General features: G+C 33.6%; 1 protein-coding gene across 4 annotated transcripts; it reads right to left on the bottom strand.

Annotated features, from left to right (window-relative positions):
• Positions 1–2,642: 2,642 nt before the first annotated feature.
• On the bottom strand, positions 2,643–12,358 carry LOC127091224 (uncharacterized). Of its 4 annotated transcripts, none has more exons than XR_007791894.1 (16): positions 11,791–12,358; positions 10,033–11,261; positions 9,784–9,953; positions 8,736–8,905; positions 8,562–8,630; positions 8,081–8,153; positions 7,454–7,610; positions 7,071–7,362; positions 6,848–6,962; positions 6,586–6,749; positions 6,260–6,334; positions 5,771–6,166; positions 5,388–5,450; positions 4,833–4,881; positions 4,704–4,730; positions 2,643–3,349 (listed from the first exon to the last, which is right to left on the bottom strand). XR_007791894.1 is itself a non-coding variant. In XM_051029793.1 (12 exons), exons 1-12 carry the CDS (start codon positions 12,157–12,159, stop codon positions 5,978–5,980), a joined length of 3,072 nt encoding a protein of 1,023 aa, XP_050885750.1. In that variant the 5' UTR covers positions 12,160–12,358; the 3' UTR covers positions 5,676–5,977. The 4 variants fall into 4 exon arrangements, 1 of the variants encoding a protein (XP_050885750.1); XR_007791895.1 differs by having other exon boundaries at positions 4,833–5,450; positions 7,071–7,173; positions 7,264–7,362; XR_007791893.1 differs by having other exon boundaries at positions 4,833–5,450.
• Between the last annotated feature and the right edge of the window lie 419 nt (positions 12,359–12,777).

Raw genomic sequence — 12,777 nt, 5'->3', positions numbered from 1 at the left:
TGGTTACTTGAAGTGGTAATCCATTGTATCACACTCTCACATCATTCCACTTGTTAAGCATTCAGATGATGTTGGACCCTCTGGTGTTAGAGGTACTTGTCGATGGTGTGTCGCCACTGCCACCTCCAGCTAATGTCGATGACCAGTACCGCCTTCAGATAATTGCAGTTACTATGGATAACCTCGTGATTTGGTAAACCCAGGTGGCACATATAGCTCGTGGGGGACCTATTTAGACATTATTTTTATTTTTATATATTATTTATATATTACATGTAACATTACTCAAACATATGCTAATAACCTTTTGCTAGATAATATTTCAGATCTTCCATTGATACAAAATGAACGTAATTTAATATTTGACAAAGGATTACATAACTTAAACATAACATAAAAAACGATAATAAATAAGAAAATATAAACATTACTAGATGACTCTGGACGTTTCATCATCTTAATTATGTCGTCAACAGATCTTGAAATCTTCGCGATCTTGAAATCTAACTAGATCGACCCTTTGTTAACCTACGGCGAAATGATATCCACATAACCTTCACATCTTCATCCGTCTTCAACTCAATAAAATTGTATTTCACCTTTTTATTAATAGCAATCAAATCTTCATGAAACTCGATCTTTCTCACCTTTATGTTATCGATATCAGGCAACCATTCATTCAACTTTGATACCAAGGCAGCGAGAGATGTGGTGTCATCCGAAAGCCGAAATTTTACGGGAGATGAAGCTCAGTTGAAGTTGTCTTAATTCAAAATTTAAGAAGAGACATTTGAGACATTTTTCTCAAACAACAAGTGACTCATATTTATACAACTTTGCATTAATTATAGACCATACAAAACAGTCTATGTAATCACAACCGTCTAAAATTGTCAAAAAAATCCTGACCATTTAAAATTTTAAACAAATTAAACTATTGAAATTTCACTTTGATCGAAATTTCCGATATAACATAGTACTTTTTAATATTTCCGACAATATTGTAAACTCATTGAAATTTTAAAAACTTTGATATACCAAAAAAAAATTATAATACCAAAAATTTTGAATTGTCTATCAAAATTTTTATACGCAAATATGTCGAGCACAGATATGGGTTGAGAAGTTAAAATTAAAGACATTGTAAATGCATGCCTCTAGGAATACTTGATTTACATCTAAATGCATGCCTCTAGTAATACTTGCTTTACATCACTACAGTTTAGTTTGAGGTTTTAGTTTTTCGGAACCCCAAGGAACGCATCAGCCATTTGATAACAGTGAGCTGAAAATAAATTTTTGAATTAATGATAGTATCCAATATGAAAAATGGTCCTCGACATTTAAAATTAGCCTTCAAATATAAATAATTCCTACATATAAGTCTAGAGTTATCAACGCAGCCTTCATATATAAAATTAGCCATTTGAGGTTTTATTTTTATTTTACTTACTAACATAAAACTTTTTGCTTTTTATTTTGTTACTCTGTTTTGGCCCTTACAAAATATATTCTATATTAGAACTGATTCATTTAATATGATAATTAATTAATGCAAATCTCTCAAAATAGAAACTAAATTAAGTATTTCAAAACTCCAATTTAAATAACGTGTACAAAAACAAAATTTAATATATTTAGTCAAAAATTTAAAAATGTTTGAGCATTTATTTCAACCCTATAACATTAATGAAAAATTAAGCAAATAAATAAATAAAAAGAGAGAATGTGCAAAAAGAATGGAACATAAAAAATAAGCTTTCAAAATTTGTTACGCTCATTAATAAGATGAAAACAATAAAAAGAGATAAAAATAAGAGGAGGACCATATAAGAAGAGCACAAGAATATTAAAAGAAAATAAAAAATAGTAAATCTGACAAGAATGTAGCAATAATTTGTCTGAGTAACGTATCACCGATAGTTCACATGGTATAAATTAAAAAATCTTATAATTTTGATAGTATATATGTACCGATTTTTAATATGTAAAGAAAACTATAATTCCATTTCTTCCCTTTATTATAAAACATAAAAGCAATTTTACAATATTAGCTTTATTAAATGTTATTTTATTAATCACTAACATAAATAGAAAATAGAAAATGATAACTTAAAAAGTGATGCCTCAAATATTAGAGGGTACAGTTCAAAGAAAACATATATTTGTATTTAAATGTCATTCTTTTTTTAAAACACTTTACTTATAAATACATCATTCATTGTAGAAAAAGAAGAAATAATTAATAATTTTTGTTGTAAAATTATAGCATGCAGCAATATTGTAGTGTGGAGGCTGTAACTCACTACAACAATAATGTTGTTGTTGAGTCCAAGTGAAGATGGCATGACACAACTATTATTAATTGTGTACTGTCTGTCCTTAACTTATTTGAGGACGTCCTGACGGGACTCATGTCATCAACAAGTTTGAAGTTATATGGAAGGAAGTTAACCACTCTAGCAAGATCCGTAAAGACAACAAATTTCTAGAATCTAGACTAGTCTTAAAAAATTAATAACAGAGGTAAATTATTGTTTACTACCATCCAAATACTCCCTCTCTTTTAAAACGTATGCCGTTGAGAGTTTTGCTCACATATTAATGAATATTAATGAATGCAATATAATGATCAAAAGACATTATAATAATACTAAATTTCATTATTAATATATGGGAAGTAATGTACAATTTAATTCATTATTGAAGGATACAATTGAAAAAAAAATGATATTTAAAAACAAATCCTACGAACTCATTTTGAATCTGAGAAAACAGATAGAGTACATCCTATAATATGCTTTAGGACAGCAAAAGGGCGTTAATTATATTAAAGAAAGCAAGCAAATGCAGCCAACAATAATTTAGCTCCCAAGTTAGTATTCTCAAATTTATAGATGCCCCTTCATTTAAATCCATTGGATTGGAAAAATAATTAGTAATCTCAAATTTATAGATCCCCTATATTGAAACCCATTGGATTGTAAGAATAATCATTGAAAACAATTTAGATGTATGTTAGTCCAGAAAAAGACTCCATAATTTTTATTGAGGCCTGTGATAAATAATAGGTTAGTGTAATCAGAAATGAAGGAGGTGCATTTATTCAACGTTTGGACAGGCAGAATACTTTTTGCTAGCATACCAAAATCTCATGCCAAAGATGTGGAAGCAAGGAACTCAGACTCGGATACTCACCTGTATTGTTGCTATAAATATACAAAAAGATGGCATGCTTTCATAACGTTCTTGTATGTAGAAATTGAAATCAAAACAAGCACACAAACTTTAAATGAGTCCCCAAAAACAATCACCCAACTAAACTTCCCTGGAACGTGAGAAACAGCACCTTCAATTCAACAACATTGAGATATTTTAATGACATACATTGTATCATTTCATTTATTCAATATAAAGAACGGATTATACATGAAAGATATTAGACTCCATATAATTTGCATTTAACAAAGTTAGGGATATTAATTACAATAAATGTATAAAAATGAGTTAATTTAAAAAACTACCACACAATTCATGATATAATTTAAAAGTTAAAAAAAAACAATTGTTTCCCAATTATAAATTTAGTAAGGTTATTTTTTAAAAGATCTCAGGTTGCTTTCAAAATATCTTGAGATTTAAAACCAAACAACCGACTCTATATTGCACAATTTAATACGTGACATGTAGACTTTTCTTAACCTAACCTAAAGCAGATAGAAAATGCAAACATTGTCTTTCCCTCAATCTGGTTCTATAATCCAATCCAACAAAAATCTTTAAACATGCTAAGATCATTGCTAAGATCCCAAATTTAGAAATCCTTAAACATGCAATTATCAGAGGAACTATCAAAACGGGAAAATGTTTCAATTCATAAAGGATAGAAATCAGAATATCTTTTTCCTTTGTAAACATGATTTGCATAAATGTTTCAATTCATTATCGAAAATCATTAAGAAACATGTCAATGTCATGGAATGGCAGAAGAAATCACACTATTATGGGTTTTCACACACATGCAACAAAAATCAGAGATTCCAAGGTAGAAACAAGCCACATCTTTGATGATTGGTTTCTTTATTGGTTCTCTGGATAAACTCTCTCTGCTAATGCATGTTCATTTCCTTATACCCCCGTGAATTTTTTCTTATATATGATTTCAGATATCTAACAGTAAGTTGTGAAAACCCTCTTGTAGGCAAAGATGAGTCTGTCAGACAATGGATCTCACGCTTTACAGAACCCTACTATAGCATAAGAAGCTCAGTAGCACCAAAATTTTCAAAAACGTGTTATTTCTATTATGTGAAATAAATAAAGGAACTGATATTGTCATCGCTGACTGTCGTGAATAAAGTACGAGACCAACCACCAAACAAGTTGATAAAATTGGGAGCATAGAATTAAGCAACACAAAGAACAAACCCAGATCCCCAAGCATATATATATAGGTCATATCACAAGGGCAAAAAAATCAAAATCCTGCCCAAAACACAACCTACATTTCCAATCCAATGGTAACCGAAATGATAACCAAGTATTGTAATCATAGGAAACTAGATGTAATTGCAAATTTCCAATCCAATAGAAACAGAAATGATAACCAAGTATTGTCATCATAGGAAACTAGATGTCATGGACCATCAAGGCAACATACTTAGAAAAGAGATGAAAAATGAATCGGACTTCAACATACTTACCAAAATTGCAGGAGCACGATACATTACCTAAAAAGATGAGCAATCAAAACCATTAAAACTTCATCAAACAAAAGCAGTATCAAATTTAACCTGTACCACAACAAAACAAAAAAAATTTGAATTGCTCACCGAGATAAGAAATGCTTCAAGAACACAGCCAAACATCCAATAGAAATGCCTCCACATTGAACCGCCATGGATAAAATGCAACATTAATCCATTAGGATAAATAAAGGTAAACATAAGAAAATAACAAGAAAACAAGACATCAGACAAAAAGAGATGCTCAATTACAGCTATATAATTGATACCTATATGCCCAACTCTAGCCATTACTAAGAAGAAAGAAGAAGCCTAGACAACAGAGATCTTGTTAAATATTTCCCTAATACTGAATTTTCTTCAATATAGTGGCAATTAGGCATTTGTGTGTAGTACTGGAACCTGCATCTAGATGAAAATGTAGGTTCAAGACTAACCACTCATCCTAGTCTATGCACCTAGCTAAAACACAAACAATTGATGAGCTCAAATTTTCTCATGACTCACACAAGAGCCTTTCAGTCTCATCTTAATATATTTCCTTCCCACATGGTAAACAAACCAATATAAACCAAGTTACATGGAAAGTATCATTCATTTTAAAACGGAAAATTTAATCTCCCAATAAACAAACCAAGATACCTTCTCCTGGGTTCCTTTTATGCATCTAAGCATGGGAGGGAAGCCTCAAACCCGTGGTGTCTCCTGAATGAGAAATTCAATTAGACTCTCCAGAATTCAAGGAAGTTACATGAAATGGTAGAGTAATATGTATTGCAGAAATAGTGACAGACTAAGGAGAATCTAAGCATAAACAATGCAAAGACTATTCAACAAAAGGTTATGCAAATTAGAAAAAGAGATAAAAAGACCAGATAAAAGAATAAATAACTCTATCTTCTCAAATGGAATACGAAACTGAACTTCTCATAGTAAAAACTTCCATGGATTTAATTGCAAGAGCAGTGTTTCAAGTACAAATACATCTGCAAAAAAGAAAAACTGCCATTGGCAAGTTGTCTTACAATAGAAACAGTACATTCCACAGAGAACCGCCAGTTAAATGTACGCCTTTAGCGACATCACACTTTTCACTTCGACAGGCTGACAACTGTGATGATACTCCTTGGGTCGTACAGAGAAGATAAATAGTGCCACATGATTAGAACCTTAATATCAATTGGATAAATATGTACAAATATCATTTCGAGAGTCAAGTTTTGCAACATCAGTCACTTGCCAGTGATAAATGGGTGGTTCAGTGCTTGTGAGACTGTCAATCTCTTGTCCGGATCCAAGACAAAAATTTTATCTAGAAGATCTTTAAAATTGGCCAACATTTTTGGATCCTCCCCAGGAGAGCCAGTGATGATCGTTCCTATATCTTTCGCCTTTATGTTAAGAATCATCCGCTTTATGGTCTAGGAAATAATATTACAAACGTTATTCAGACTAAAAAACCATTTATTATTAACAACATAATACTTCAAAACACAATCATAAGTCTAGCTCACCTTTTTTGTTACAGGATCCTCCTCTGTGGAATGAAAACTCAGGTCCTGGTCATAATGTTGTTCAGTAAATGCTCCCTGCAAAGAGAGAACAAAAAACAAGTTGGTATAAATACAAACACAAAATTTATTGATGCCAAAATTTCAATTGAAGGTACAGAATGTATAAAAGGTTAGTTTGGAAATTAAAATAGCAACGGTCAGAAAATGACAGGCCAAAAAACTAGCATCAAGAAGTATTTTTTAACTTGGTCAAGAGTACCAAGTATTAAAAAGATTCATAAGACTCAAACTGTAATGATTAACAATATGTTAAACAGAAAGTTCACCTTTCGGAGCATCTTTTTTGGAAAGGGGCCCTTCAATTCCATGTGAAGCCGTAGCATGTCGTTGTTTGTGAGCCCTGGAAAAAGAACCTTCCCTGTATACAGTTCATACAAACAACAGCCTACAGACCAAATATCCAATGGATGATCATACTGCAATCCAAGAACTGCAAAGAAACATTCAAAAGCCCGGCTAGTAACCATAAGTGACTAAGAAAAAGTAGTTGGGAGTAATGCAATAAAAAGTATAATGAACAGTACTTACTTATTTCAGGGGCACGATAAAAGCGACTCACGAGATACGGTGTAACTTCATTTTTACCAGCAAACATGGCATTCCCAAAATCACAAAGCTTTAAAACATTTTTGGCTTCATTCACCTTGCAGAAAAGGAAATTGAAATAAGAAGTTAGACAATATATTTCTTTTTGGGAGAAAAAAACAATGAAAAGAAACAATTTACAAACAAAACAGCATATTAGGCATACCAACATATTGTCAGGCTTTATATCACAGTGCAGAACACCACAGTTACGGAGATGCTTCAGTGCAATAAAAAGCTGTTTTGCATATGCCCTCACAGCAGTTAGCCTAAGGCCAATATTGCGACCAAACTTCTTTAAAACTTCACGCAGATTCATATTTAGAGATTCAAAAACTAAACATAGATGATTTCTATACTTAAAGCTTGAAAGGAAACGAACACAGTGACGCTTATCATCCGGATCTGCACCTACTAATTTCTTTAAAATGACCAACTCATCCAAACCAGCCTTGTACCTATTCCACATCAGAAATATAACACTGATAAGAGACACTACTACCCACAAATGAAAAAAGATTAAGGATACCCTGTGAAAAAATCACTCACATGGTGTCATTATTACGAATAATTTTTATTGCTACTTCATCTGGCTCACCATTACCAGTTTTTAGATTCTTAGCTCGTACAACTGTTGAAAAGACACCCTTCCCGTGTGCAGCAGTTACTTCATATCGGCCATCAAGTATTTCACCAAAACGATAACCTACATTGAAATATCAGCACATAAATCAATCGAACAGGAAAAAAAATTGCCAATGATATTAGACCTAATAACCGACCAACAATTTCAACAAGAATATGATTTCCCCAAAGATTTTCAACATAATATTTTGACAGATCCACAGGAAATGCCTCAGAAAAAGATGCTTAAAACATCATTTTGTAACAACTTAAAATGCTTGTTAAAGGTATTTAAATATCAGCAGTTATGTTTCTAGCCTATTCCTCCCAAAATCACCAAATTTACACCATAAAAATTTTGATGGAAAATCAAATTTGAAACAATGTGTTGAAAAATTCAACTACCACAACCAAATATTGAAAAAGTTACCTAGAAAACTAAGTTTGGACCAATACATCACATGGCACAAAAACTAATCAGGCTCTGCAGCCACAACTCAAATCAAAAGAGAATGATCATGACAGCTAGATATAACCAGATGAATTACTTACTGTAATAGCCCTCTGCATCATCCCAGTTGTCATGCAGGCCAACCCTTTCAATTAATAATCCATCTCCTTTTCCCTGAAAAGGACTTAATCAATTTTAATCTAACAAGAAAGTATAGCACCAAACCAACAAGACTACTCAATTGGTTTAACAACTCTAGACAAGCATAAAAGAATGCCAAAAAAATGAACAGTAATAATGGAAGAAAACAACTGCAGTAAAGTCTAGTAAGTCATGTGTGATGAAAAGCCACTAGGAAGTCATCTACAAAAATAAAGTCTACTTAGCTTGGGAGATATGCTGTAAAATATATACCAAAGCATGTTTACAGAGAAGGCAGAGAGAAAGAGAAAAGTAAAATGGGGGAAAAGTATATGGAAGACAGGATTTTCTAGATTACCATTCAGTAAAGATGATCCATCCATAATCAGAAATGACATCATGAGTTGCTACAAAATTAGATTAGTTTAATAAAACACTTACCGATTTCCGAACTCCAGTTGGTGTCTCACCAAATATATCATCACAATACTTGTCAGCTGACCTCTCACTCTGCAAGTATTATGAATGAGCTTTAAATCCAATAGAAATATGAATGAAACTTCCATCTAATTTTAGTAATATCATCTTCATACATAAAACTAATTTAGGACAAACCTTAGGAGTACCCTCGCCTAGGCCCCCAGCACCAGGTACCTTCTCTGATCTGACATTTACATTTTCCGGTGGAGATTTCCCAACAGAAAATGATGGTTCCACATTATCAACATCATCACTCTTACCATCAACTGCTTTAAAAATGTCAGTATGAATCTCCACATCCTTGCCTAATAATAGTGTATTACAACGTTAGAGGAAGTCTCAAATACTATGAGAATAATAAAAGCAGAAAATGGAAGACTAGTAAAAACCTATGTTGCAAAATTCAGTGTCATGAACATATCGTGTAATTTTGAAAAGATAACATAAATGAGTTAACAAAAGAATGGATAACAATAAAGACTCAAATAGCAATGCAAAACCTCTCTAACTCAACTGTAATTAAACTCAAATATATAAACACACACTGAACTTTTCTACTTTTAAGCATGGACCAAAACATACTATCAATCGCAGTACAGAAATTATCAACTAGCTCAATCTAACATGTGAAAGTCATTGGAAAAAGCAATACCTCTTCCATTAAGAGCAGAAGGCATAACATGACTCTAATAGCAGAGATCGTAATTTAGGAGTATCCTATGGGGTCATTAATTCTATAAGCCACATATGCCCCTTCTTGTAAACTTTGTTAAATTGGTCGCAGTACAGAAATTATCAACTAGCCCGATCTAACATGGGAAAGTCATTGGAAAAAACAATACCTCTTCCATTAAGAAGAGCAGAAGGCATAACATGACTCTAATAGCAGAGATCGCAATGTAGGAGTAACCCATGGGGTCAATTTAAGCCACACGTGCCCCTTCGTGTAAACTTTGTTAAATTGCACATGCTTTAGCATGTTTTTTTATAAGAAAAATAATATGCATGATCTGAAATATGGAGTCATCGCCTTAAAACAAAAAAGGTGACAAGCAGGTTATAGATAAAGACAATTACCAGACATCGATAAATGCAAAGATTAATGAAATATAAATTATGACCAAAAGTACTGTTAACTACATCAGCCTCACTCAAACCTATAAGAAAAGGAGAAAGATAATACCTTTTCCTTCATTTCCAGCTGCTTGTTCAATTTTCTGATTCTGCTTTTTGTATTTTTCCATTATTGCTTCCCGTCTTCTTCTACTCTCCTCTTTTATTCTGTTCAGATCTTCCTCTTCTTGCTCGGGTAGTTGCAATGTATCCTCGTCTACATCGTCTTGTTCAATCTCACTGCAGCAATCAATATAGATCAAAGTCAAATCAAAATAAGCATGATATTCCAAAAAAAATAGTAAAAAATGAAATATACCCTTTTAGTTTCCTTCCATCCTCTTCCATGGTATAGTTCCTCTTTCTATCTGTGTGGTGTCCATTTTCTTCATATCTTGAATGTTTCTTATATCTATCTCCACTGTCATTGCCATCCTCGCGACGCATATGCTTATCTTTACCATAAGGAGCATCTTTGTCATTGTGTCGATATCTATCATCTCGTCTCTCCCTCTCCTTAATGCTATCCCTTTCCCGGTTCCTATAATCCCATTCACTCTTCCAGTCTCTATCTCTCTCACCACCCCTTGTTCTGTCCTTGCTCATATCTCTTTCCATTTCCCTTCTCCTATCCCTCTCATAAACTGTGTCTCTGCTCCTATCTCTTTCCTTTTCTCTTCTCCTATCCCTACCCTCATCTCTTTCCCTGCTCCTATCTTTTTCAATGTCCCTTCTAGGTCTATCGTGGCTCCTTCCACGTTCTTTCTCCCTTCTACGCATCCAATCAACTTCCTTATAGTTATTTGTTTCCTCTCCCTTCTTTTCTCTGTGCAAGTCTCTATCCACATCTCTGTCCCTACTCCTGTAGGTAGCTCTATCCCTATCCCGGGCCTCCCGACTTTGATACCTGGTACTGTGTTCCTGTTTATCACCCTCCACCAAATCCTTACTGCCGTGACGATGCTCCCTTCTGTATGCACTCACTCTTTCCTCATCAAGGTCATAGTCAGTCTTATGTCTGCTAGTATAATAAAGGGAACCCTTTTCCCTGGAGTGCCTGCTATTGGGATGGACATACTCTTCTACAGCACTGCGAGAAGGAGACCTGTCTCTTGTATGGCCAATTGATCTTGATCGACTTCTGTATCCATCATGCAAAGGAGAATTCCCTGGCATTCTATGTTTTTCTTCTCCACTTTCAGAGGCATTCCTGTGGGAATTTTCTTCCTTTCTATTAGCCTCCAGTGCTTCATCATTATAGTCACCTTTTAGTATCTCATTTCCTTTAAAATGTCCAAACTCCCCATTCTGCCACTTATCCCCTTTAGAAGACTTAACATCCAAATACCCATTGCCCAAAGCATCATGACTAGCTCGAACATTCCTCCCAGCTCTTGAATGGTTTGGAGAATCATCATCATCTTCATGACTTCGAGATTCAATGTGCCTCTGACGCCACTTTTCATCTTCTACATCAGAAGGAGGACTAATAAATCTATCATTGTGGAAGTCCTCACTTTCAATTTTCAAACTTTTAGCTAGAAGTCCCTGCCCATCATAGAGAATTAATTGAGCTCGAGTGTTGAATATTACAATACTCAAAGTGATGCTTAAAAAAAGTAAACAATACATTTAAATCATTACATATATGCAAAAATAAATTTATAAAACACATAACCAGCTCTTACAAATTAACTGTAAGCCACCAGTCTTCACTGAAACGCCTAGAGAGACTTCTTTCACTTATGTCATGCAGTGCAACCAGGTTCTTAGATATCTATGAAACACTGACAGGGTACTCTACCAAGCTCTCACGAATAAAAAAACTCATTATACAATCCCAAAACAAAAAATTACAGTGCTCTGTTTGGTCACCGAGATGAAACCGTTAATACTGCTGAGATAAATAAAATCTTCAAACCAAAACTAAACAATGACAATAACAAAAAACTTCTTTGAATTCTATTTCAATGGCCTCGGCCTTCTCAGCAACCAAACAGATGCCACGTGTAGCAATACACAAGATTGAAATTGAACAAAATAATATAATAAACAATTTAATTCGATAGTATCATACCGGATTTTTCTTCTCAGATCGGAGATCTCGATCTCCTTTCACCTCAATTTCCCCAGATTCAACATCAGATTCAATCTGCTTCTTTCCCACCTCACCGCCCAAAGGCTCGTCATCGAGAATCTCTCCCTCCTCGACGTCATCGTCAGGGAGGTGACTACGTGGAGCAGGATCGGAAGGGGGGCTTGGAGAAGGAACCGCGGCAACAATTTCGCCATCGTATTGAATCTCTTCATCGCGTTTTTTGCTGCCATGGCGATGGCGGTGGCTATGATGGTGGCGGTGCTTATGACGCTTTGAGGATTTGTCGTGGTCGTCCGGAGAGGATGATCGGCGATGCTTGCGTCGAGAGTCGTGGCCGTCGGTGGCCATGATTGGATAGAGAATTAGGGTTAGGGTTAGGGTTTGTAGGTTTTTGTGCTTGAAAATGAAGCCAGTACGGAAGAACAACGAACGTTTGTGGCACGCACGGAGGTTCTGGATTGGATTAGGTTCAGAACTTGACCTACATCTAACTACAATCCCACGTGCCTTACAAACGTGTCAATGCTTAGAGTCTTTTGATTAACCATCCATGCCCATTCGGGACCATTTGTTATAAATTTAAAAATAAATATTATATATATATATAATATAATATATATATATTATATATATATATATATATATATATATATATATATATATATATATTATATATATATATATATATATATATATATATATATATATATATATTATATATATATATATATATATATATAAAAAATATATATATATATAAAATATATATATATATATATTTTACACCTTCGATTCAACATCATCATTCGTTTGCATCATTTTATAGATTTTTAAAATAAAAATCAAACTTATCTCAATATTCAACGTACGATTAACTCACAGTGTAAAATCATTTTAATATATATATATATATATATATATATATATATATATATATATATAAAAGTTTAATTGAAATACAATAAC

The sequence above is a fragment of the Lathyrus oleraceus genome, chromosome 6 (genome assembly GCF_024323335.1).
Source record: "Lathyrus oleraceus cultivar Zhongwan6 chromosome 6, CAAS_Psat_ZW6_1.0, whole genome shotgun sequence".
Lineage (NCBI taxonomy): Eukaryota > Viridiplantae > Streptophyta > Magnoliopsida > Fabales > Fabaceae > Lathyrus > Lathyrus oleraceus.
Note: the sequence above shows the minus strand (reverse complement) of the source record. Positions and strands in the feature narration are given on the sequence as shown.